Source organism: Tiliqua scincoides, chromosome 3 (assembly GCF_035046505.1).
Source record: "Tiliqua scincoides isolate rTilSci1 chromosome 3, rTilSci1.hap2, whole genome shotgun sequence".
NCBI classification, from domain to species: domain Eukaryota; kingdom Metazoa; phylum Chordata; class Lepidosauria; order Squamata; family Scincidae; genus Tiliqua; species Tiliqua scincoides.
This window is the reverse complement of record NC_089823.1, coordinates 128,107,502-128,134,300: the sequence shown is the minus strand read 5'-3', so window position 1 is coordinate 128,134,300 and position 26,799 is coordinate 128,107,502. Positions and strand designations below refer to the sequence as shown.

The following is a 26,799-nucleotide window of genomic DNA, read 5'->3' as shown; positions in this document are numbered from 1 at the left end:
GTTTTCTTTTTTTTAAAAGAAATGAATTTTAAGATAACATAAGTCATCTGGCTGAGCTGCCCACTCTCCCCTCTGGAAAACCACAGAACATTCTTTGTACTCCCCCCCCTCCAATAGGAGAGGGAATGACATCACTGCCACTTAAGGGGGTCGATGGGCCAATAAAAATAACAGTTACTGACCAAGAGCACTATTGCAGGGAATATTTTTGGAACCATAGCCTGCATTCCTGAAGGTCCCTTACTCCCTAGTCCAAACATATCATGGCTTAAAAATTCCTCACATTTTCTTAACCAGTGTTTCTTTTGGGCTTGCACAATGGCGCTGTTCTTTTCCTCAGATGTGCTTGTGTTTGGACATGGAAAGAAAGGGAGCCCCACACTGCTGAATAACCTGTAAAACAACTGCAGGGCCTGTGGTAAGTGTTTTTGTTTGGTTTTTTTAAATGGCAAATTTTTTTAAGTGAAAAGAAATGGCAGCAAAGAAACTAGGGCTTGCCTGCAGTAATGGAGAAATACTGTAAAGGGCTCCAGAGAAAGTCCTTTACACTCCTAAATGGAGTATCGGGACCCTTATCAGTGCATGTGCAGTCTCAGGGAGCCCCAGAATGCTGGCGCATGTGTGTAGTGGTGCAGCACCAAGCAGATGGGAGCCACTTATGATATGCTCATGGAGTCCTTGAAGGTGTTGAAGGGAGACCTGGTTGAAGACCAGGAAACAGAGAGTGGGTGTCAATGGGCAATTTTCACAATGGAGAGAGGTGAAAAGCGGTGTGCTCCAAGTATCTGTCCTGGGACTGGTGCTTTTCAACCTCTTCATAAATGACCTGGAGACAGGGGTGAGCAGTGAGGTGGCTATGTTTGCAGATGACACCAAACTTTTCCGAGTGGTGAAGACCAGACATGATTGTGAGGAGCTCCAGAAGGATCTCTCCAAACTGGCAGAATGGGCAACAAAATGGCAGATGCGTTTCAATGTAAGTAAGTGTGAAGTCATGCACATTGGGGCAAAAAATCAAAACTTTAGATTTAGGCTGATGGGTTCTGAGCTGTCTGTGACAGATCAGGAGAGAGATCTTGGGGTGGTGGTGAACATGTCGTTGAAAGTGTTGACCCAATGTGCAGCAGCAGTAAAGGAGGCCAATTCTATGCTTGGGATCATTAGAAAAGGTATTGAGAACAAAACGGCTAATATTATAATGCCGTTGTACAAATCGATGGTAAGGCCACACCTGGAGTATTGTGTCCAGTTCTGGTCGCCACATCTCAAAAAAGACATAGTGGAAATGGAAAAGGTACAAAAGAGAGCGACTAAGATGATTACTGGTCTGGGGCACCTTCCTTATGAGGAAAGGCTACGGCGTTTGGGCCTCTTCAGCCTAGAAAAGAGACTCCTGAGGGGGGACATGATTGAGACATACAAAATGGGAAGGATATAGTGGATAGAGAGATGCTCTTTACACTCTCACATAACACCAGAACCAGGGGACATTCACTAAAATTGAGTGTTGGGAGGGTTAGGACAGACAAAAGAAAATATTTCTTTTCTCAGCGTGTGGTCAGTCTGTGGAACTCCTTGCCGCAAAATGTGGTGACGGCATCTGGCCTGGATGCCTTTAAAAGGGGATTGGATGCATTTGGCCTGGATACCTTTAAAAGGGGATTGGACAAGTTTCTGGAGGAAAAATCCATTATGGGTTACAAGCCATGATGTGTATGTGAAACCTCCTGATTTTAGAAATGGGCTATGTCAGAACGCCAATGCAAGGGAGGGCACCAGGATGCAGGTCTCTTGTTACCTGGTGTGCTCCCTGGGGCATTTAGTGGGCCGCTGTGAGATACAGCTGGACTAGATGGGCCTATGGCCTGATCCAGTGGGGCTGTTCTTATGTTCTTATGAGCCCGAGGGCTTCTAGGTGCAAGCACACTTTGAGAAATGCTACTCTATAGCATCCAAAATTGATCTATCAGAGCTGCATGAATCTATAATTCAGAATCTAGAGTCAAGAATCCAGTTTGCCTAGAATCTAGAATCCAACTCGCCTCCTAATAAATTGGATGGATAGCACACTCTGGAAAATTTTTTTGTTGTATGCTTCTATACAACTCATTCAAAAAAAAATTTCCTGGGTAAGAAATGCTACCTTGGAATTGACTCTTACTTAAATATTTACAGGAAGACTCTGCTCATAGACCACATGCTGGCATCCAGTCATGTGCAGAATTAGTTAAGAGTAGCAACACTCAGCTTCAGCCATGTTAGGATTATATACTTGAAATGATCATTATTTCTGTTTATTAGATGATACGAAAAAGGAACTGCCCCTTTCTAGTGTCTCTTATACTTTGCTTAAAGAAATTCCCTCTTGGACAACGTAATCACTTCTTCCACCTTTAAAAACCATTTTTAGAATAATTTTTAACAAAGTAACCAGAGATTCTCTGGAACCAGATCTTTGCCTTATAGCAGACAACATTTTCACTCCCCCGCCCCACTTGTCATGCCAATCCCTTTGCAAGAAAAATGAGTGAAGCTTAACTCCACCCCACCTTAGAATGGCAGGGGTAGGCAAGGATCATTCATCCCTGCCCCTTCCCCACCAATCCCCCCTATTCTTAGAACAGAAGACATGCAGGAGTATACGTGCTGGTTTGGCTTTTACCTGGTCATGGTGCTCTGGATCACTGGAACCAAACAATGGCCAAACAAGTTTCCTGTTCCACACTTCCTGTTCCTATCCTTGAGCAGGAACAGGATGTACCGGGGAATCTGTTTGGCAAATGACCATGGCTTTGGCTTGATGACCAAAAAGGGCAAATTCTATGCCTTGTGCTATATGTTCCTTTGGCCTCTGCTTATAATGTGGCAAAGATTTTGAAGGGTATCACATCTTGTGGTATTTTATTGATTCCCAAAATGTCTACATGTCTTTTCTTTAAAATGCAAAGCTATCTTGGATCTTGGCCATTCACATAACTTAGCAGAAAGATATATAGGCCTGAAAACAATGTCAACTAAGCTAAGCCTTGAAAAAAAATGTTCTTATCTCTGACCTTGCATTCCTTCTTCATTGTATGTTTTTCCCATCCTCACTTTCCCCTTTCTCTACTGAAAGAAGTAAATCAAAATCTGAAAGGTTTCATCATCCCTTATAAAAAGAAAACAAAGTTTTAGCCTTCTAAGAGCCAGTTTCTTCAGTGACCCTTGACTCCATCATCAGTAAGAGCAGCCCTGCTGTATCAGACCAGAAGACCATCTTTTGCATTCAAATACCAGCAGTGGGCAAGCAGAATCCCATAAGGAGGGCATGAAAGCAACAAACTGCAGCCTTCTTTGCCCTGAGCAACTAGCATTCAGAGGTACACTGTCTCTGAATGTAGAGGTTCTAGTTAATAACCATGGCCTTTCTTCATCAATTTAATTCCCTTCTTAGATACCATCTACCTGAGACAGTAAAGTTCAACAGTCAAGTGAAGAAAGCGTAAAGACCTTCTTTTGTCTGTCCCAAATCTCCTGCCTATTAACATCACTGAGTGATCATGAGCTTATGGCAAGACCTCCAGGCTAGGCATCCTGTACTGAAGTTCTGAAATACAAAGCAGAAAGTTTCACGGCAAAGCAAAATGAGATACTACGTTCATCCTTCTCCACTATATAGGCTCAATTCAACCACACAGATGTGGTCCATGGTCATATTCCCTGCTTGTCTCCGGAGACGACCTGAACCCATGGAAAGTTTCTCCCTGCATTCTAGAACCCCAGCCAGCCAGGATGTTGGGGGGGGGGACTCACTCAGACTTCAACACTTGCCTCTGCACACCAATGCTGAATTTGAGGTGAGTAGGGGGTATAGTTCAGTGTAAGGTGTGCAGCTCATATCTGCTTTAACTAGAATCAGCCTGAATAACTGAAGAAGGTTGGAAACAACATATGAACCAAACCTCAGGCCTGATGTGATGTTTCACCAGAGCAGTGTAGAGCAACACTTTACAATGGCTAGATCAAATATAATTACAAAACATTAGAACAATATTACGAGATGGGAAGATTATGTGAGCAGTGTTGGCAAAGGGTTGCTACCACTGGCAGCAGTAATGAAGGTTCCAGGGTTGGCCCAGCCAGGTGTGGTCACTGATGCGTGTTGACCTTCAGCCAGTGCCCAACTGGCCAACCCCAACACCACCCCTGCATATGGGATATTCCTAGATCAGCATCACACCATCCTAAGAGGCAGAAGCACTGTGGGAGAAACTGCTCACATGATTCTGTAATTCAAACCTGACCAGAGCAAGGTGAGATCCAGTCTCAGGAAACTAGCAAATACACCATTCTGGTGCCAAATGAACATTCAATCCAGTCAACTGTCATATCTAGTCAGGATATCTTTGATCCATTGCATATATCTATTTGTGCTGCACCTTATAAAACAAAAATTGAAGACACAGATGGTTATAGGACGATGGAGCAAACAGGCTGGGTTGCTGCTTCTATACTGGCTCTGCTTTTATCATTAGTTCTATCTGACAGGACAACACTAGTTAAGCTGTGGTAGCTAGAGGAAATCCAGCACTGAGGAAATCAACATTGATTTAATGTTTACTTAGGATCTGCTCCACCAATGAATTCCAGATGTTGGCTTTAATTGTCACATTCTGGTATGCTGGAGCAGCAAGGATCTGTAAGAGTGCTTTGTAAATCAATCTGCCAGACTCACATTAAAATCTTGTGTTTTGCCAGCTATTGTAAGAAAAAAAAAAGATGCTCTATGAAATACTAAGTATTCAATATATATATATATATCTCTGCCCCCCTTTTTCTGGCACTGGAAAGCTACTTGAGATTTTAGCTTCCAGATGGAACCAAACCCAAAATATGTCAGTCTCTCTCTCTCTCTCTCTCTCTCTCTCTCTCCTGTCTCATCCTGCTTTACCCTCAACACACTGTGGCTCAAACTAGATGTTGTAGTAGCATGACAGATGTGTTACAATATGAGGGGGTTGCCATTACTAAAAAGTGGGGAGGGGACATGGAAGTTAACTGAAAGCACAATACTGGCAGGCATGGTGTGATCAGAGCCTTCCTGTGCCTGCACTCCCTTGCCCCAGGCACTTCTTCCTATTTGTCTCCCGAGGAGGCTCCAAGACTACAAGTAACTCCCATTAGAAGAATAGCAGCTGTGGACAAAATGGTTTTGCAAACACCTGACCATCCTCCCTAGGCTTTAGCAGCCTTCCTATACACCTTGTTTATGATCAACATTCGGTAGGTATCAAACTAACAGCACTCTCCTATCCATCATTCCAGCACTGATGCAGCCATACCAATAGGGAATGCGCTGCATCCTGGGGTGGAGGGTCAGTCACAGAGGCCTCCTCAAGAGAAAATGTAAGGCGACATCTCCCAGTTAGTTTGGAATAAGGCTCAGAATCCAGATAGTATGCAGCATAAGGGTCGTTTATACAATCTAATAGAGAGATAGTATACAGGTAAAGGTTCTCCACAACTCCAATAGGGTAGAGACATAAATGCTCCAATAGGGTAGAGACATAAACCACAAGAGCTACAGTGGTTGACTGTCCACCACTGTTCCTTCTAAGCTACATAGCAATGTGACTCTTTCAGAGTGCTCTGGAGCTCAGTGATGATGATGTCATTGCTAAGCAAGAGGAATGCTTCAGGAGACAGTGGAGTCGCTAAGGGAGTCAGTGGAGACAGTGGAGTCGCTAAGGGAGTCGCTAAGGGAGTGCAGGGGGTTGCAACTGCACCAGGCAACAAGCTTTAGGGAAGCAACAACCTGAGCTTGACACTAGCGGCCAAAATTGTGAAAACCGTGGTATTTTTGAATAATACCATTATGTTATATACCACCTAATGCGGAATTTAGTCTGTGGAATTCCTTTACAGAGGAAGTAGTGAAGGCATCTTAGAAGATGCCTTTAAGAGGGAATTGGACAAATTTCTGGAGAAAAAGTCCATCAAGGGTTACAAGTCATGATAGGTAGGTGCAAGCTCCTGATTTTAGAAGGAGTCTACATCAAAATGCCTGATGTAGGGGAGGGCACCAGGAGCAGGTTGTGTCTTGCTGTCTTTTGTGCTCCCTGAAGCATTTGGTGGGCCACTGTGAAATACAGGAAGTTGGACTAGATGGGCCTATGACCTGTGACCTAACACCAATTAGGTGTTATTATGATGCAGCAGGGAATCAATAAGGTGTTAATATGGGGGGAGTCTGGGAGGAGTAGAACCAGTGGGCAGTGAGCTGCTGGGGGTAGGAGGCAGATTTCCCCCCATTTTCACTTTTTTAAAAACCCAGGCATGATCCCACTTCATTTTGAGCTTGGCATTGGGCTACACCAGTGGTATTCAAACTGGGGTGCCATGACGCCCCAGCCTGTGGGTCCTGGCCTCTGCCCCCTTAAGGGGTGGGGGCAGCCAGGAGACAGGGGGAAGGCAGCGGCACGATCCTTAGGATCGTGCCGCTCAGGGGGGCTGCAGGGGCTTGGGTGCACTTGCCCAAGCCTCCTGCAGCCTCCCAGGGGTGCAGGGAGCCCTGCACAACCTTCAGCAGGGCTCTCCAGGTCAGGAAGAGTAAAAGCAGAGCGATCACGCTCCGCTCAACCGAAAGCGGGGTACGATCACTCCGCTTTCCCTTCTGACGGGGCTGCAGGGACTGGGGTGCACCCTCCAGTCCCTGCAGCAGCTGTCTCTGTGTGCGCGCCTGCAGGGCACCCCAGGTCAGGGAAAGGGAGAGTGTGGCGATCGTGCTCTGCTTCCACTTTTGTGGAGGCAGAGCAGATCGCTCCACTCTCCCTTTCCCTGACGTGGGGCGCCCTGCAGGCACTCGCGCAGGGCTCCTCGCACACAGGGACGGCTGCTGCAGGGACTGGAGGGTGCACTCCAGTCCCTGCAGCCCCCTGAGTGATGCGATCCTGGGGATTGCATCGCTGCCTTCCCCCTGCCCCTGCTGCCTCCCCCCCTCCGCCCCTGCAAAGACTTACTACGGGATTCCAACTCCCGGAGAGTTTGAAAACCGCAGGGCTACACAATCATTAGCTACACCACTGTGAGAACACTAATAGGAAGTCCTCTAGCAGCTACGAGTCTAGGTTCTTGCTGCCTGCTTCTTGCTTACTGTTCCAAAGCAAAAGGAAGAAAAAATCTCCCTCTCCCTTTGCAAAAAAAGCATTTGCAAACAAAGAGAGGAGAATCAGAAGCGTGACAGGGTGTGGGAGTTTGAGTAGGATTTGCAATTTCAGATCTCCACGGTAGCAGCAGGAACCTATTCCCAGAGGATACTGGAGAGGGAGCCAGTATTAACATTTCAAGAAGACAATGTTCCCTCCGACAAAAAAGAACAGTTTGTGATATATTACTGCCGTCAACTGGATACTTAAGAAGTAGCAGAATAAAAAAAATTTGCGAGAAACTAGGACAGCAATTTTCAACCTTTTTCATCTCACTGTACAATGACAAGGCACTACAATTTTCAGGGCACACCATCAGTTTTTTGACAGTTGACAAGGCACACCATACTGCCAGTGAGGAGTTTCACATCCCCCAGTGGCCCTCCTAATAAATTACCCTCCCCCAAACTCCCACAGTACACCTGCAGATCATTCATGGTACACCAATGTGCCATGGCACACAGGTTGAAACACACTGGTCTACAATGTCAGAGGCCACTAACAGGGCCAGCAGAATTAACAAGACATGTTCCCCTTGTCAACTTTCAGATGATCAGTTTCTAGATGATTGTTACAGCCATCTCAGTCCCATAACCAGAACAGAAGCCAGACTGAAAACAGCCACAAAAGGATATGCCATCAAGGAAAAGCTGGAGTTGGTTCATCTGAAAACAGTTGGATACTGGTTGAAAAATCGGTCACCTCTTCCTTTCTCATAAAAGGTTTTTCAGCAGTGAGCAGACCTCTGTCTGGTTCAAAATCCAAGGGAACTGAACCAATTCAAAGAGGTATTAACAATTGTGATCAAGGGCCCAGTCAGCTGGTCTTAACCAGCCATAAAGGGCAGGTATCCAATGTATGTGTTGTGACTTTCACATCCCAAGCTCCCTGTCAACATCATCATCAAAGGAGAGCAGATCAAAATGATAGATGAAAGCTGCTGCAATCTAGGACAAAGTAAAAAAAGAAAAAGAAGGCTGCGAGGACTGATGTATTTCCTTGATGATTACTCCAAATATACTTCAATATAATATTTTTGCAAGGGAATATTTTTATGCAGACCTATCAGCTATGAAGGTTTGGACAAACTCAGTTTGTTCTGTATGAAGATTAAAACGCATCAGAAATTCTTATTCCCAGATAGTCCCAGCAGCTGTATTTTTTTGCTTTCTGCTAGATCAAAATGATCCAAGGAATTGCTGTACATGGTGGATTCTGAAAATAATAGTATAAGGTTTGCAGTATAGGTTTTGCATAGGTCAACATCATCTCCTGCAATATCTTCGTGGAGGGAGGAGGGGGGTGTTAAGGTGCAGGAAGACTGAAAAAGTGGTTTTCCCATGACGGAGGGGCAACGAAGCAGCAGGCAGTAATCAGAATACCATTGGCATGACCATCATGGAAGATATATGAGGTGGCACAGATCCAAGAAGACCCACTGGGGTTGCTGCTGATTTATCCACAGTAAGGGTAAGGCTGAGCCGCTGTTGGCCACAATCCTGCCTTGGATGTGGGCCGGATAGGATTGGGCTGCCCAACTTTTATTGCCTGTTCCACAGTGATTACTACTGTGGAGGGTGCTGTGATGTCCTTGCAAGTGGCATGTTGTGCTTGATGTACATGGTCACGTAGGCTGATGTTACAGGGGCATATCTCTGTTGTCACAGGTGGATTGGGTCTTTCCATGCATGGCTAAAATGGGAGGGTCACTGGCATGCTGCTACATGATTGATTGCTGCATACCAGCAGTGTTGCCTTGGACACCAGGGAAATAGCTGGCGGAGCTACCTGGCCCATCAGACAACATCCCTTTATGCGCACATAAAATTATACAAATACAACAAAGTTTTTTGGGGGGAGGGGTCTGTCAGAAGTGGATATTTTGACAATCCATTCAAATTTCAGGCATATAATTTGGCCAGTGCAATCCTAACTAGCGCTGGAACTAGGAAGCTGGCAGGCCTGCCCTGTATCCTGCACAAGTTTCAGGCTGCAAGTAGCTCGACCTGAGGCAAGGGGAATTGCTTCCCCTAACCCCAGGGAGTGCCGCTGCAGCCCCAGTGGGTCTCCTTGGATCTGCGCCACCTAAAGAGGTAGAATCGGGCAGCCTCAAGCTGCTCCGCGCTGCCCACGAATGGGATCGGGATGTGACATAGCTACTGGGTCCTGGCCCCATTCCCTGCTCTCCAACCGCCTACCCAAAGGCCCACTCACACCAAAACGCCTCCTCCCCACCCTCCACATGCTCCCCCCCAGATTGCTGCGCCAGTCAAGCTTGGCCAGTGAGGACTTGCCTTCGGTCAACACAGTGGAGACTGGATGCAGCCTCCAAAGGCTGACACATGTCCCTGCACCAGCCCAGCTGACACCTGAAGAGGCGCAAACATGTTTTATGGCACATATGCAACCCTCCCAAACCGGCGCATGGGACGTGCACTGGCCTTGGGCGCAGTTAGGATTGTGCCCTAAGAATAAAACAAAGACTGGGATTTTTAACCTTCACATTCAAGACTACCAGGACTTTTGAAACCTCCCTGACTTTGCCTTCACCTAATGGCAGCTACAAATATTTAAATCCACTGAGAAACAAAGGGAATCCTTCACATCATGCTGGAAAATTCCAAGCAATATTTTATCCAGAATTGTAACCCAATCAGTGTTTTCCCTGAACTGCTCTCGTTCTTATATTGTACATTTCACTGGTGGTCTCTTTAATGGCAAAGGCAAAACATGGCAAAGAAGTATTTGACATAAATAAATAGAACAGACCAAAGCACATCATGGCTACCTGAACCGGCCAAAGTAGGCTTGCAGTTGTCAGGAGACACTGCAAACAAACACGGCACAAACAGTAGGCCATGCTAGGGATTGCTGAGGCGCCGTTTCTCTGCTCTGAGAGATTCCTAGAATTTCTTTAGCCAGAGCAAGGTCAGGGAATTACACACTGTAGGGGAAGTGGAACCAACCTCTTTCCTTGCACCCTTCTCTACCACCTGCTAGTGAGGAGAAGAATGGTCTTCCTCTCAATAACTTCAAGAGGAAGTGGTGACCCTAGCCTTTAGCAAAAATCAAGCAAGAGAAAATGTTCCTCACTGAAATAAAAGCAAATGGCTTTCCACTGGAACGAGTGCCATCTAGCAACAGCTGAAAGAAAACTCACAGCCCAATACTATCAACCCCCCACTATTGCACCTGCACACAAGAGTGTATGCTGCATCCTGCGGGGTGGGGGGAGGTGCAGCCATAGAGGTCCCCTCCAGGAAAGGGAACATTTGTTTCCTTTCCCAGGGGTAAGCCTCTGCTGCCTGAGTGGATCTACTCAAACTTGCATCTGAGATTTTGCTGGCACAAGTCTGAGTGGACCCAGGAAGACGGATTAAGGCCAGGAAAGGGATAAGTAGAGGTGTTTGAAAACAATGTTTATTTTACTCAGAAGTGAGCCCATTGTGCTCAGTAAGTCTTATGCTGTGATCAAATCTTACTGAACAAACACCTGTAGGGCAGTGTTTCCCAAACTGTGGGTTGGGACCCACCAGTGGGTCGCAACCTGATTGTTGGTGCCTCGTGAAACTGACAAGCTGGTATCTGCCAAGGAAAATGCATGGAGTTCAATGGAAACTGGAACTGAGCCACACTGCATGTTTACTCATGAGTAGGTGCACATGCCTCAGTCTGTTTCAAAAAGCAGGCTGAGAGGAACCCAGAGCCACCAGAATGGTCCTGATCTGATAAGGAAGTCCCGTCCCGTCCCGTCCCCCCCACGCTAACAAACGTATTAAGCCCTATGGAAAGAGATCAACAGATGCACGTTTGCTCATGAGTATGGAGACACACCTTTTCTCTTATCACAGGACAGGTGAAGGGGAATGCTAAGCCACCAGAATGGTCCCGATCCAATGAACATAGAGCGTAACAAACACTCCAGAATGCAGCCTCCCCACCATAGTACAAGTATCTCGTAAAACGGATAAAAACAGAGGCTTGAGCTGTTGAGGTGAAACTATTTTTTTAGTTCCATAAAGCTAGGTGGGTCCCGAAAGCGTGTCATTTTAAAAAGTGGATCCCAGTGCCAAGAAGTTGGGAAACACTGCTCTAGGGATACTGGCCACACTACTGCTGCAGCTACTTCCCCTTTCCCAGTCTCAGCTAGTCTGACTAGTTGGGAAAGAGTGTAGACAGGGATCCACATCCAACTGATGTAAGGCAAAGGCAGTGCAGTTTGATGATATCCACATCTAGGTGCAGACCCCATTGAAAGTAATACAATATGAACACAGTTCTGCTTTCAATGGGAAGTACATTCAGATGCACATCTGAATGCGTCTCTCTATTCACATTCTGCTTCAGTAAGACCATAATCTTATACACACTACCCCAGGAGTAAGCCCCACTGAATACAATGGTACTTATTTCTGAGTAAACATGTAGAGGATCGTGCTGTCAGTCAAGCATGGATGATGGGCAACCCACTATGCTTCCTGGCACCCATTGGAGTAGCAGTGCCAGTGGCTGCCGCTGCATCCAGCAGGTGCTGGTAAGTCGTCAGGACTCTCTTCCTTCCCCTTCCCCTTTGGAATGTCCCAGCAATGGGTCTCCTTGCAACTGCTCCGCTGGTCCCACCCCCTCCTGCCCTGATTCCTCCCCCTGCCTCGCCCTAGTTTCACCCTCCACCGGCCCCCCAGAGGCTGCACCACCGTTCGGCAGTTGAATTCACCCCCGGTGGCAGCACATCCTCCTCCAGCCAGTACTGGACTAGCACTGGCACAGCACCAGCACTCCCTACTCTCCAGGTGCCATAAACATACTTTACAGCATGTTTACGGCACCCAGCGCCAGCGCTAGTTAAGTATAGGATTATACCTTGGATGGGGCTGAGTCATGATTTTTTTCTCTTTTCTCCAACAGTGATGCTCTTGTGAACATTATGGCACCCTTTCACAAATTAGTGTGAAACACCAGCAGAAAAGGAATTATAGTTTGCTAGAGGTAAAAAAGATTCATGAAATGCAACCCTGATTCCAGTTCAGTGCAAATTAAAATTTTTGCAAGCTGTAAATATAGAACTGTAAGAGTTCTCCATTTTTATCTTTCTACAACCTGAAAATGAGCTTCCAATCTTCCACCAAGAGAAACCCAAAGCAAGCACTCATTCAAAAAGTCTTAGCGAATTGAGGAAGAGGGAGAAAGAATCCATGTCCACCCTGGATTTTAGGAAAAGCATTGACTCCCTTTTTTCTTACTGGGTTTTTTTTTAATGTCAGGACCGCCAGCTATTTTCGAACAATGACACTGTTCTTCATTATTTGCCTTCCTATTGTATGGTAGAACCAAGCAACAACATCTGGAAAAGGAGCAAGACCAGGGCATTCTCACAAAAGAAAGTGCTGGCCCATGTCATTCACTGAATGTCACTGTAAAAGATCTCCTCTTAAAAATGGAAAATGCTTATCTTAACAGATGCAAACCACAGCACAGTTGTAGATGGGAACATCTTGTACGTTTTTTTTTTTTAACAGGTTGACAGAGAGAGAGAGAGAGAGAGAGAGAGAGAGAATACTACTACCCAGTCGATGGGTGGGCAGAGGTGGTTTGGCGGATGATGGTGCCCTATGGTTTTAACTTCTCAACCTCAGAGTTGTACAGCCGCAGTATTTCACATGGAAACCACAATGGAAGGACACTCAAAAGCAGTAAAACAGACAACAGAAACAAAACTAAAGTCAAAGAACCACTGCAACTTGGCAGAATAAGAAATTCAGCACAATCTGACTGTTTTTATATATAAACATCCAAATTGCGCTGTATTTGAGTGTGTGAGCATGAGTGAGAGAGAAAACAAGCATTACCAGGCTAAAAGATTGTCACCTTATTCCCAAAATATCTCTGCATTATTGGTAAAGCAGGGAGTTCAGAATATGTCTTTAGTAAACTCTCCTGCTGATAAATAAATGTTAGAGGAAACTGGTAGGGAATGCTTAAATGGTACATGGGTTCTTGATATTATAAATTGATAAACCTCTCTCCTCTGATTCTTTCTTTTTAATTGACTGCCAAAAGTAAATAATAGAAACATGGTCTTCAGACATCAGTAAAAACAAAAACAAAAAACAGAGGCCAGTGAGATGCCTTTAATATTCAAAATATACTTATCATTTGAGACTATTAATCATTATTTTGCACTAGAAGACATGGCAGTCTAAAGAAGAGAAATGCATGCTACATGCTACAGAACATGTTTTGGTTGAAACTCATTCAGTTCATCACATAATGAAAAGGAAGCTATATATGGTTGAGCTAAAAACATACTTCGAATGTCATACCATTTGACACCGCGTGTTGCTTTCCTGCAAAAGTTAAAGAAGAAACCTTAATACTCACATAGATGGAGCAGTAGCCACACACTCAAAAGCATCTGCAAAGGATTGTGGGTTAAACATCTCCATATGTTTAAATTTACACTGGCAGTAATTCTGGTTTGCATTTGTCTACCACAGTATGGAGTATGCTGGTGAAACTGTATATACATACATATGTATATGAATTTCATGCTTACATCCATGGAAAAAAAACCTTTTCATTTCCTTTAAATTGTGAGCAGGTGTTGTCACCTTCTGAACTTAACTCCTATGTTACAACTTTATAGGGTGGGAGCAGGAGAACAGAGGAAGTCTGTTTGAAACTAAGGGGCTTTTGTTGGCAAGCATATGATGTGCTGATAAACCCTATGGTAGAACATACTAGAAAATCAAAGGGAGCTAATATAAAATGAGGGGGGAAGTCTTGTTAAAGAAAAGAAGAGGAAAAAGGAATGCCACTATTATTTTAACATTGGATCAGGCATGAAAGTAAACATTACCAATGCCCACATCTAAGGTTCTCTTTACACATGAAGGAATCAAGCTTTGCTGCTACTGATTTGCAGCACTGCCACTTTTAGAATAATGTGTTCATATTTACACTGTGGCTTGAGTCTGTCTCCACCACTGAGGAGTTCAACACAGGCACTTTTCTTTAATCAAATACATCAAGCAATCAGATCTCAGTTCCACTTCTGTGTGACTACCCAGGGAAGTTCTCATTCTATCTAGACTAGAGGGAAGAAGGATGAAGACCTGAGTTTGGTATAATCTTTCCTTTTCATCCCTCTTTTCTAGGTTTCCACAAAGTGAAGAGACTGCTGCAGGGCAGAGATTTCAAGTGCCATGAAGTGTGACAAAGTGGGAAACAGGCAGACCTGGCCCACTGGGTCCAATCCATTCGTTCTCCTGCAGAATAGCTTTTGTTAATGTAGAGGGCTCAACCCCAAGGAGATGTCACAAAAAACATTATTAATACAACTTAGAGGGGGCTTGGTGGGGGGGCTGGGACTTCAATAAATTTATGGTACAAACCTAATTGCATTCCTTGCTATAAGAAAACATTTTCTTGCAAACATTAAAAAATTACGATTGTCTGTTGTGTCATTATGCGGATGGCGGCCCAATCCTGTGGGCGCAATATGCCGTCAACCCAACCTTTCCGCCATTCTATGGCTTGTGAGCAACAGTGTGGCAGTCAAGAAGCCCCACAGATTGCCCAGTGGAGCAGGTAAGGTGGCAGCAGGGGCAATTCAGGCATGGATTGGGGTGGGGATCAGGCTGGGCCAGGAGAGGATATCAACAGCTGCCACACACGTCAAGATCCTATCCTCTTTTCCATAACCTGATTCCTGACCAGGCTTACATTCAAGGGAACTCATAGGCCAGGAGGCCTAAGTGAAAGTAAGTAAAAAAGATTTTTATTTACCTCTCCTGATCCATCTGGTTGCCTCCCCTCACCACAGCATGCAGCACACACACCATCAGTTGTGCTGCATGATCTGGGCTGACAGGTAAGAATGGGCTGTTCATTGCTCTTCCTTTTTTTTGTATCAGTCATTGCAACTGAAACAAAGGCAGCAGCTCTGTGACATTGACCAGAACAAGGGGAACCCATTCTTGGATTGTTTGTTTTTTCAGATTGTTCTGAATCCTTCTAAAACAAGGTTTGATCTTTCCTGCTAAATATTAAGAATGTCATAAATGTATGCCAGTAGCTGACAGCCTTAGAAACATATGCTAGGACACTAAAAGAAAAAAGAAAAAGCAAGAATTTGTCATGTTTTTTTCCAAGATGGCAGGAGGCACCTGAATTTTGCACTCCAGGTGTTTTAACCATTTTTATACTACAAATGATTTCTGAGTCATAAAATAATGAAGTCACCAGAGACGTCTCATGCAGATAATCTTTGATGCACGCAGACTATTTTCTGGCACTCGCAGCGTCAAGAAGCAGGCTGAGTAAACACAAAGCGATGTCCAACACATCTTTCTTTGGGTACTTAGGCTGACATTTTTTAAAAGAGACAGATTGTATTAATGCAGTTTTTGGATATGTGCCTTGATGTCTAACAATTGGGTAACGTGCAAGTCGTAAAATACACACAATATCCAGCTTAGCAGAAAAAACACTATTTTGAAGGAATTTTGTGGCCGGTAAATATTCTCGTACTAATTGCCCTCAGTAGGCATGTTTTTTATTTTCAATAGCAAAATGAGGCATCTAACAAACAGGATTGCCTATCAGTTATTTAACATGTAGGTAGCTTTGCTCCGGAAGCCTTTGCCCTCACAGCTCTGCTTACCCACATCACTCTTCTTCAAGTCTCAGTTCCCAAACAGTGACAGTGGCCCAGTAATGTCGTGTTTTTTGCTTTTGTCTGCATCATGTAGGAGTGTCCACCTTGGCATAGCCTTACCCAAAGTCATCTGGACTTGCAGTGGCTCTTTCAGACTTTAGAAAATGGTGAAGTGCTCTGTACAGAAACTACTTTCGAAAGGTAGTAGCTGCACAAAGTCTTAACTTTTTTTTTAAGACCAAGTTACTACACTTTATATATTCCGTTTACTTTTGACACTGAAATTATTTGCTGAATGACCAGTTGTAAATATTAATATGAAAAGATCATTCAGAGACTGTCCAAGAAAAAGACTTTAGGACATTGTTATAAGCAGGCTATAGACCTGTAGACCAGGAAAATAAATCTGCTGTGTACAGTGGGGCCTCTGTGTGGGTGACTGGTTCTGGGACCCCCATGAATATCAAAATCTATGGATACTCAAGTCTAAGCTCCTCCTGCATATGATGGTTCTCCCATTTTCTCCAAGCCTTAAGTCTCTGTTCTCCCTCTCACTTTAATCCAAACATCTCTACTGGCTGTGTAGCTAGTCGGGCAGGGCAAGGGGACAAATGGAGGAAGACAAGAGCAGCCAAGCTTGCAATGGCAAGGAGTCAACTTTTGGGGTCCCTCCCATCATCTGCAGAGAGGTCGCCTTTGCCGACTCTTCCAAATGTTCTATTGGAACTGAGAGCAAGTATGGGTGTGCACACCAGCCAGCCAACCGCCTATTAGCAAGGGGCAGCTGCAGAGAGCAGCAAGAAAGGGATAACAAGAGGTGGATGGCTAGCATGAGCACCCCAAATGGAAAGGGGGAAAAGGGAGAATGCCTGGGAGCTAGGAAGTCTCTTTCAACCTGCCTCCTTCCGAAGAAAGGGGAGGCTGCAATGCTACGAGAGTTGCAAAGGTGAGGTGCTTGCCCACCTCCAACTGCTCAGTGAAGGCTGGCATGCCCCCAGGTGCATCTACACATGCACACCCACACACAGAATAAATGTGCAGTTTTCGATCTGCAGTTGCTTGAATATGGGACCTGCAAAGGGGGGGGGGGAGGACCCACTGTATATTTCTTTGGACTAAATAAACATAGCATTTGTTTTTCTGGTCTAGAGATAATTATATAGGATAAAGACTTTTGTACTTGAGTTTCAGTCATCCAAAATTACACATTTTCGCGACTTGAGTACAAGTCATCTGACTTAAGTTCCCAACGCTGGGGACTTATCCCCTTTTTGGCCTAGCTGCACCAGCAAAGGGGGGGGGAGGGGAGAAGGATTGAATTGGGCTGTCAATTATATAAATGCTAATTCTTATTACAGATGAGTTCAGTTGTTAATATCTCAAATCTTGTGGGAAGCCACAAAACATGTAAAGCTCTGCTGTGAGAGTAAGTGATGCTGTCTGTTTGAGCCAGTTTGCTTACAGGGTGCTTGCAGGCACAGATTAGAGCAAGATCCTTGGATTTTAGTGGCCTGTGGCCTAAAGAAAGAAGAGCCTGCTAAAAGCAGAAGAATTAATCAACTGTCACAGAAAAGGCCAATTCACTAAGCAGAAGTGTTTCAATAGATCTGAGTAGGATAAAAGCAAGAAAAGACCTTGAGGAACATGGGTGTGAGAATTTGTCTCAATAGGTTACTTCACCTGTGGGAGGATGGATGTTTTGTTGAGAAGAATTTTATAGGGAGTTTAAAAAAAGAGCCATGAAAGAAAGAAGGAATTATCTGCCTAGAGGCCAAAATTGACAGTATTTATTTTTCTCCTACTCCACAGAATCCTAAGGTTTATGAAATATGGGCTTTAAGAAAGGCTGATTTCATTTCTTACCACACCTGTCACTTACTTTATTATATAATTTATATTCCATTGCAGGCCTCTCAGCAGCTGCAAAAAGTCCAGTATCTCTTACAAGTGGAAAAGGAAAACTTGCTGCATTTCAAGAAAGAGTATTTCAAAAGAGCCTACTTTTAAACTATGTTGTAAGCAATGAAAATCTGGAGCCAGGCTGAAATCTTTTTAAGAGTCAGATAATCACCCCCTCGTGCTTACTTGCAGTCCTTGGCAAGAAATATAAATGGACTCTAAAGAGAAATTGCATCGAGACAAATAAGAAATCTCTGCCTGAGGCAACATCAGGAATTGTATCAGAAAGCAGAAGCTACCCAAGCGAGCGGTAAATGTTCTGTGAAGGAGAACCACAGGTTCTTAGATGTTCAGAAATGTATATTACAAATAAGATTTATACCCTGTCTTTCTACAACAAATGATCCTCAAGGAAGTTTATGACAACAGTCAAAACCTAGTGCCCCCTCAGTCATCTGGCCAACAGCGGAAAATGCTTTTGCAGACTTCTCCAGACCTAAGGCAGTTGGAGTAGAGTTATTTTCAGGCAGGAAGAGGGATGTGAGCTACTGGAACATACACTAATCACTGTAGTGATGGGGGCCAGGCTGATCTACTCCTTAATGTAGTGCTCTTCCTGGGAAGGAGGAACGGAACCTTCCTACAGACCAATGGCAGAGCAAAAGGATTCCTCCACTCACTTTTTCAGTAGCCAGGCAACTCAATGCTATTCTATTCTAAGCTGGTATTGGCTAAAGACAGAACAAAGGAACAAGACAGTACCTTTTTTCAAGTATATCAATACCTTGAATTATCTACTAGTCTCCACTTACAGTGTATTAATTGCTGTTTTAAGATGCTTTCCCAAGATTTGATCTTGTGGTAAACTGGAATCCTATTCCACTCCAATAGGACAGCTGTTTTAGAGGCTTCAATTAGGTTTGGATTGTCTTGTTCAAAAAACAGAAAGAATCCTGAAAGAATATAATCTTATCCACAAATTGGGTACTATATAGGTGGCAGTAGTAAGTGTAATCTATTAAAATGACACCAACCTCCCCCAAATCTACCCGCACAATAGACCAAATTCTCTGGAAGTGCATGGTCAGTGAAAGGTTGATTCAATGATGAATTATTCCTAAAGAGAGCTGATACAAAAGATGGATAAGCATGAGATTCAGAAAAGTGTGTGCAGAGACCAACACATGCATGATGACATTCCTGTCACTTCTTCCCCACTGCAGTCCCTTTTGCTCCTCCCCATTTAGTCTTGAGCAACAGGGGGCCCCAGAGCAGCAGGTTTTCATCCTTTTTAACCTCATGGCACACCGAGAAGGCACTAAAACTAGTGCCACTAAAAAGGCACACTATGTTTTTTGACAATTGACAGGGCAAACTGCACTGCCAACAGGGGACTCACTTCCCCAATGGCCCTTCTAATATAACACCCTCCCCCAAATTCACACCTGCAGACCACTCACGGCACACCAAAGTGCCATGGTACAGCGATTGAAAACCAATGCTCTAGAGCAGCATGAGATGGGTTGTAGGAGAGGAGAATTGGCAGGAATGAAGGGCACCACCTTGCGCGAGCAAAATTTGCCTTTCCACTCACATCAAGTATCTTTGGATGCAAGTGGTTTAGCACCTGCCAGCCTTTGGGAGTTTCCATCTCAACACAATGCAGAAGGTCATATGCTCTTCTCTGACTGCAAATGACACATTTTTAAAAGTTCTGAATGATACGGGGATATGCACAACCAGAACAGATCCTTCCTGTCCCTATTTTTAAAGTCTCCATGGGAACAGGAAAACTCCTAGGTCTCCTACAATCAGTCTGTTGAATCATTCTGGCACCTACTGTTATTCCACATGATAATAGTATCCCGGTGTCCCTGCTATGCATGCTGAAACATGGGTTTGGAGAAAGGACTGTTTTGAGAACAATCATGTTCTAGCAGAGACCACAAAGGCCAGCGTGACCTCTCCTTATCATCCCAACCTTTCCTGTGTGGAATTCACTGTGATCTGTGCCTCAGCGATTATTGCATCACCCCTGTTTATTTGTAACCTTTGGCACCAACATGGGCTAATCTTATCTGGAAGCTGCTGGCTGCAGCACAAAGATGTGCAGTGCTGGAACTAGCCTTGGCCATCCTCAAATATTGGGACAGACTTGTTTTACTAGAGGTTGGTAGATTATTTACAGAACCTATTTGCAAGCAGCCTTGCAGGCAGCTCTTGCCTCTCAAAGAACAGGGTGAACTCCTGCTGTACTCACCGATCACAATGAGGGTATAGTTTACGTTCATGCTGCCAAAACCGTTGGTTGCCTTGCAGATGTATGTTCCTGCATCTTCACTTTCTACTTCCTTGATCTTTAGCCCTTGCTGGAGGACCCGGAACCTCGTCCACCCACTGTGGATGGTCCGTCCATCTTTCATCCACATAGTAAGAGGAGGTGGATCACCCTCCACTGGGCAAAGGAGCTTGATCGTTCTTCCTAATCTCACAGATTGCCGGTGGGTCACTTTATCAGCAATTCTGGGTGGGCCTAGAAAACACAAAAGTAATTCATTCAACTTTATCATTGAAAGTTTAAGGTGCCATTAATCAAAGAATGTGTCACTTCATGATGGATTGTGCACATATAAGAAGCGATGATCTCTTGCCAAGGACCAAAAAGGAAACCTCAGTGTCCAGACCACCATTAGTAGACTGGTGATCTACAGTAGATATTCTGAGACCTCCTCCTCTACAGAAGAGAATCTGGATGCGCAACATTGGCTGCTGCAGTAGCGTAGCTGGAACAGTGGTTTGGGAGTTGAATTTAAACCTGGAAGAGCCAGGTTCAAATCCTCACTCAGCCATGAAGCTTCCTGGGCAACCCTGGGCTAGTCACTATCTCTAAGCCTCACCTACCTCACAGGGAGGATAAAAGGGGAGGAACTATATACACCAACCTGAGCTCCTTGGAGCAAAGGTGCTAGAAAAATGTGATAAATAATAGAAAAATGAAAAACAGGCCTCATCAAATACTACTGAGTACTGTATACATGCATAGGATTGAGCTCTGAATAGCACTCATGCTCATATTGCAGCAGTGCCATAAGCTCTTGTGGGGGAAGGGCGATAGCAGCGACACAATTCCCACAATCGTGCCGCTACTAGGAACAAAAGGGCTGTTTTTCTACTCACCTTGGCAGTGCCAGCCCTCCAGAGGCTGTCAGGAACCCACAACCTCCTCTGCAGGGCTCCCCAAAACTCAGAACAGTTAAAAAATGCTATCTCAAATCTATTCCATTTTGCGATGGTGAAACTGGGAGTGAATCACAATTGCATTTTTTAGCTCTGAGGAGACCTGCAGAGGGGGTTGTGGACTCCATGCACACTCTGGAGGGCCAGCGTTGCCAGGGATAAGTAGAAAAGCAACCCTTTTGTCCCCGGCAAAGGTGCAACCATGAGGATTGCCTTGCTTCTGTCACCATCGCTCCACCCCTTAAAGAGGCTTCCCAGTTTGGAAACCTCTGCCATAATGTATAGGAATGTAGCAGATCCGAAAAAACCCATCCACCCCAGCATACAAATTACTGTCAGGGAAATTTACAGCTCAGATCAGAAAGGGCATGGGGCTATGCCTCTCTGGTCGCTCAAAGGGAAGCTTGGTGATGGAAAGGGCACTTGGTGAACAAGAGCACTTTGCACAAACAACCACACTGGTCTTTCAACATGCATGGCAAACTATTGTGCGTACTCAGAAATGAACCCCATTAAATTTAATAGGATTTAAGCCTAGGTAAGTGTTTATTGGTTTGCAGCCTATGGAGGTCTCAAATCTTGAGCTTTAGGGTATCCATGAACTAATATTATTAGAGGAGAAAAGACCACAGGACCTTCTTCAGGACTATTTTTAAAATGCATTGAATTATTTAACCTCAGAGATGTACGCTAACCCCTTTAAAGACTGAAATAGAATTCTTCCATACTGCGAAAATGTAGTTATAACTATCATACAACTAAATTTAAATATTCAGTAAAACTGAATATACCAAACCAGTTTAGATTGCAAAGATACTCATTGACTGCAACTAAAAATCTGAGAATACAGAGTTTTTAAAGTCTGTCCAGAGTTAGTCCTCTGCCATAACATTCCTACACTTATAAAAAGTGCTTTACAAACTTGTGTTGAGGTCAGGCAGACCCTGTTTAAGTTACAATTTTTAAAAATGAGATCTATTTGATATTGATTGCAGTTTAATGTAAAAATATGAAATGGTATTCAAAACTGCTTTTATAGTAGAGAGATACATCATACAGGGATGACATCTAGAGTCTACTATGATGATAAATGTTAATTCCCATCATAAACTATTTTCCTTCACAGCTCTTAGACTATGAGAAAAGGTACTGAGTGACTAACACGTTCTTAATTCTTGTATAATTATAAATTTCTACTATGCTTTGAAAACAAGAGTTTACAAGATCTCCCCCCCCCCTCTCTCTCTCTCTCGGATATGTCTCCTTTTTTCTTATTCATTTTAAACGTGATTTTAGCAACTCTAACGCCCTTTAATGATTCCCTCACAGTAAAACACAATGAAAGTGGAGGTTGAAACATCATAGAACTAAAGTCTTTAATTGAAAAGACTATGAGCCCAATCCTGAGCTCAGTGTGCCGGCTTACCACTGGCGCGCATTGTCACAAACATTGTGCCAAGCAGTGGAGAGGAAAGCACCGGCAGGCAAGGCTACTCCCTTTACCCGGGGGAAGGGGACATAAGTCCTATTCTCCTGCGGTGCCACCTGTGGCTGCCTTGGATTGGGCCCTATATAGGCTATGAAGCTGCAAAGGTTGAGAGAAGGGTTTCATTTGTTCGTACTGTCCTTTGAGATCAGTTATGCCCACAAACATGTAGGAAGGTTCAAGCGCTGGCAATCTGACCATGTTATGACCTGGTATATTATCCCCAACTCTCAAACATAAATGAGCTCAGCAGTGGTCCTACATTGATCCCATTCATTTAAATGGGGCTTGCACAAGATCATTTTCTGCTGGCTTATGTGTCCCAGGAGAACTGATACATCAGTTGTGGACATCTTGTGCATTAACATTCTATAAATTGATGTAATTCATAGGAATATCATTAGCAAAGCATTTATGACCAATTTTATTTGCGCAGATATTTAGCTCATACATACACAAACGTGCCAATTTATTTCCCTTGCCTAAAACTATAAGCAACTGGAATCTCCATTCTGTATGTTATAAAAAAGAGAGGTCGTACACCTGTCTTGTTGAACAGCTGGGCGATCTTCGGTTTAGATCCCGCTGCAGTGGTTCCTCTTTTAGAGGATATCATAGCAGAAAAGAAATTCCACTTGCTATCCTGCTGAATCTGTCACTTTAAAAATATACAGTTGTCTTTTTCTCCTCTACTCTTCACCCTAAACCCTTTCGGGGGCCCCAGGCAGACTCACTTTTTTGGGATGGCATAAATTTTAAGACTGCATTTAAAGTATACTGATGACGATCTCAGGAAAGCTGGAGTGGTTTTTTTTGGTTTATTTCTACTTGTCAGGGTGGACTGATTTTGATTAAATCATGATTCAGATTGCCAAGAGGAAAGACAATTTTTAATCATTCATTTAATTACAGTTTCATATTTATACTTCAAATACCTCCAGAACATAAATACATAAGTTCAATAAATACAATTGCTCAACTTAGGCATAAAAATACATTGATTTATGACTGAGTGAAGCCATAATTTATTACACTTACATTTTAAAATATTTGCATCTCACTATTCTGCTTATGAAGCAGCTTAAAACAGAAAATATTTATTTAAAACCACCAATACTTATGAGCCTTAATAATAACAGCCAGAAAGAAATAACTTCTTATGATGAATAATTTGAGAACTGAGCAAACTGCAGAAATGGGCCAACTTGCAGTGTAGATTAAAAAAAAGCAGTAAGATCACTTGTGTGAGCTTAGAGAAAGATCAGAAGGACCTACCAGATCAAACCAAAAGGTCCATCTGGCACAGTCTCAAAGTAGCCAACCAGTAGTTTCAGGAAAGCTCTCAAGCACAGTATGAAGGTAGGTGCCCATTTTTGCAATGGCCTCCAGTAAATAGTTTTCAATGACAGCCTGACTGTATTTTGAGGTTCCATATAGCCATCATGACTAATAGCCAGTGACAGATCGATCCCCCATACACTTTTACACATACTTCTCTTACTTCAACCAGTTAATAAACAAGGACAATTAGAACCCAGGGCAAGGTCAAAAGAGCATACCCCACTCCAGTTAATTGTCAGAATTAAAATATATTTAAAATGTGACACCAACTCACCTTTTCATCTAAAATGGCAGACATTTTTTAACATAGTTGTTGAATCACATGATTAGAATGCATTCGGTATTCCGATGTTTATAGCAATAGCGACCATTTACAATGTTGTCACTGGGGAAATGGTCTTTTAAAGATTATTTCATTTATTGCAGCGATATCTAACATGTATAGATGCAACATATAACAGAGCATTTCCAATATATATGATCTGTTCAGTGCTTACAAATGACCCTCAATGCAATGAAAGCTGAAACCTGCTGCTTTCTCCCAGTCTCAAGAGGTGGGCGGGGCTTAACATATCTGGTCTTGAACTCCCTTGCTCAGATGCAAATTCACACAATTAGGCACGACTCATTGACTGCAAAAAAATATATTTTTAAAAATAAGGTGAAGTAACTGTAAAAAGAGAGGGAATTGACACCCTGGGTTTTAGATAACCACCACACCCTGCCTTTAACATTTTTGCACCCCTCTTATTTTTGCACCGGGTACATGCCCCATTTACTCCACTCTAGTTACATTTCTGCCCCTACTTCTCCCACTTCACCAAATCAGAAGTTACAATAATATTGTCTGATTTTAAGAAAAGGTGGCACGCCAAAAAATATTGGCATGCGGTATGCAGTACCACCCCTTAATTCTTTAAATCTCACTGCAAGCCACCTGGCATTCAATGATGAATCCTTGTGAAATCAAACAAGAGCCAGACGAGAGTTAGGAGGTCAGGGGAAGTGCTGAAGAAGCAGGACTGTACAAATGAAAGGAAGCATCAAAACTGTTTGTATGTCCAAGTATATACAATGTCTACTAAATCATATCTATCTGCATGTTTGTTGATACTCTCAAAGAACTCTGAACATTTAGTAAGGCAGGACTTCCCTTTCCAAAAGGGACACTGAATTACATTAGTGAAACAGAACAGTGTATGCTGAGGCCAGGATTGAGACAACTTGGGAGTTCCTGACCCCAACATCCAGAGCATAATAGTAATATATATATATATATATATATATATATATATATATATATATATATATATATATATATATATATATATATATATATATATATATATATATATATATATGGGTTTTGATTCAGTGATTCAGGTTTTGACTTTGCTCAAGTTTGTGGTTAAGCCCCGAGGTCAGCTCGGAGAAACAACAACAGCTTATCGTCTTTTTTCTGCTGATTCAGAAGACAAGTAGAAGGGAGGTTGCAGGAAGGAGCTGCACAGTGTTTCTTGTTCAACTAGTTTTGTTTAAATGGATATGTTTAAAAGATTTGTATCCCACCCTTCTTCCCAATAATGAGGTAGCCCGGTTGGCTTATACGGTACAGTCTGCTTCCTACTTGTAACAAACCTGTGAGAAATCTGAGGTCATCTGCTAAATTCAATATTCAGACACTAAGGGCGCAATCCTAACCCCAGTGCTGGAAAGCACTGACATAAGGGGTTAGGATTGCGCCCTAAGGGTGCAATCCTGACCTGGGGATGGACCGGAGAAAGTCCCTTGCGCCAGCCCAGGAGGGTCGCAAATGTGCCGTAAAGTATATTTGCACTTCCTTGTGAGTTGGCTGGACTGGCACACAGATGTATGCCGGCCCATGGAGGCTGAATCCAGCCTCCGCACCAACTTGGGAAAGGAGACTTGTGTAGGCCAAGCTCGGCCGACGCAAGGCTCTAGGGTGGGTGGGGAGGAGGCAAGAGGAAGGCGTTCTGGGGTGGGGGAGGGTTTCCCCTTACCTCCAGCTGAGCCATCTTGGCACCCTATTGTGCACTGGATACAGCGCTGCAGGATTGCGCTGCACCATTATTAACCATGGAGCACAGGGCAGCAGACATGGCTTCCAAGCACACTCATAGCTGTTGTCTAACAGAACGAATTTAAGGTGGTTCTCAAACTTTTTGGCACCCAGACTCACTTTTAGAATGATGCCTTTAATCTGGAAGTGATGCCATGGCCTGAAGTCACGTTATGAATTTAGGCTTCAAGTCAAAGCCACAATCAGCCAAAGGTCCCATTACACAGCTTGCACATGCTGTTATTTGCCTAGCTTAAGACTCAAATTTTCCAGTTCAGAAGTCAAAGTAAAATTCAGACTTGGATCATCCCCCTCCCCACAGCTTTCCCTCCTTTCTAGTGTCCCATCTTCTCAAAGTACCATACCTTGGGAGCCCGCCCTGTCTAAGAGCTCTGAATTTTCAGCTCTGTATTTTCAATGGTGGCTGAGCTAGGTGCTACGCAACCCACCTGAAATTGGCTCCCAACCTACAGTTTGAGAAATGCAAGTTTAATGAATCTAGCTGATTCAGCTTAATGGTTATATGCCTTTAAAAGTATCGTGAATTAACTTTTAAGATATATACATAGCCTTGATTTTAACATATCTGGTAAATTCCGATCTAATTTTAAACTTTTTTCTTCCCCCCCCCTTTCTAGAACAGAAACTAGACACAGTGGAATTAAATAAAAAAACTTTAAAAATCTATGTTTAACCACCCCAGTATCTGTCGTCCTTTCCAAAAACAAAACCCCCTCACATTATCTAATTATATTCTCTGAACTGAATATAGTTTAGTTTATGTAGCCATTCAATACTCAAGAATATAAAAATTAGATTTATGATTCTGCAGGAAAAGTTTCCAGATATATGATGTTTTGATAGTGACTCGAACTGAGTGATATAATTTAGTTACACCCCTAAAAGGGAAGGTTAA

At 43.6% G+C, this 26,799-nt stretch overlaps 1 protein-coding gene across 2 annotated transcripts in view; it reads right to left on the bottom strand.

Moving 5' to 3' along the window:
* FGFRL1 (fibroblast growth factor receptor like 1) overlaps positions 1-26,799 on the bottom strand; it is a 202,105-nt gene that overhangs the window by 86,298 nt on the left and 89,008 nt on the right. For both annotated transcript variants that reach the window (XM_066620920.1, XM_066620919.1), the window contains exon 3: positions 20,000-20,272. In XM_066620920.1, coding sequence (XP_066477017.1) covers positions 20,000-20,272 — 273 coding nt within the window. The remainder of the gene's footprint in view (positions 1-19,999; positions 20,273-26,799) is intronic.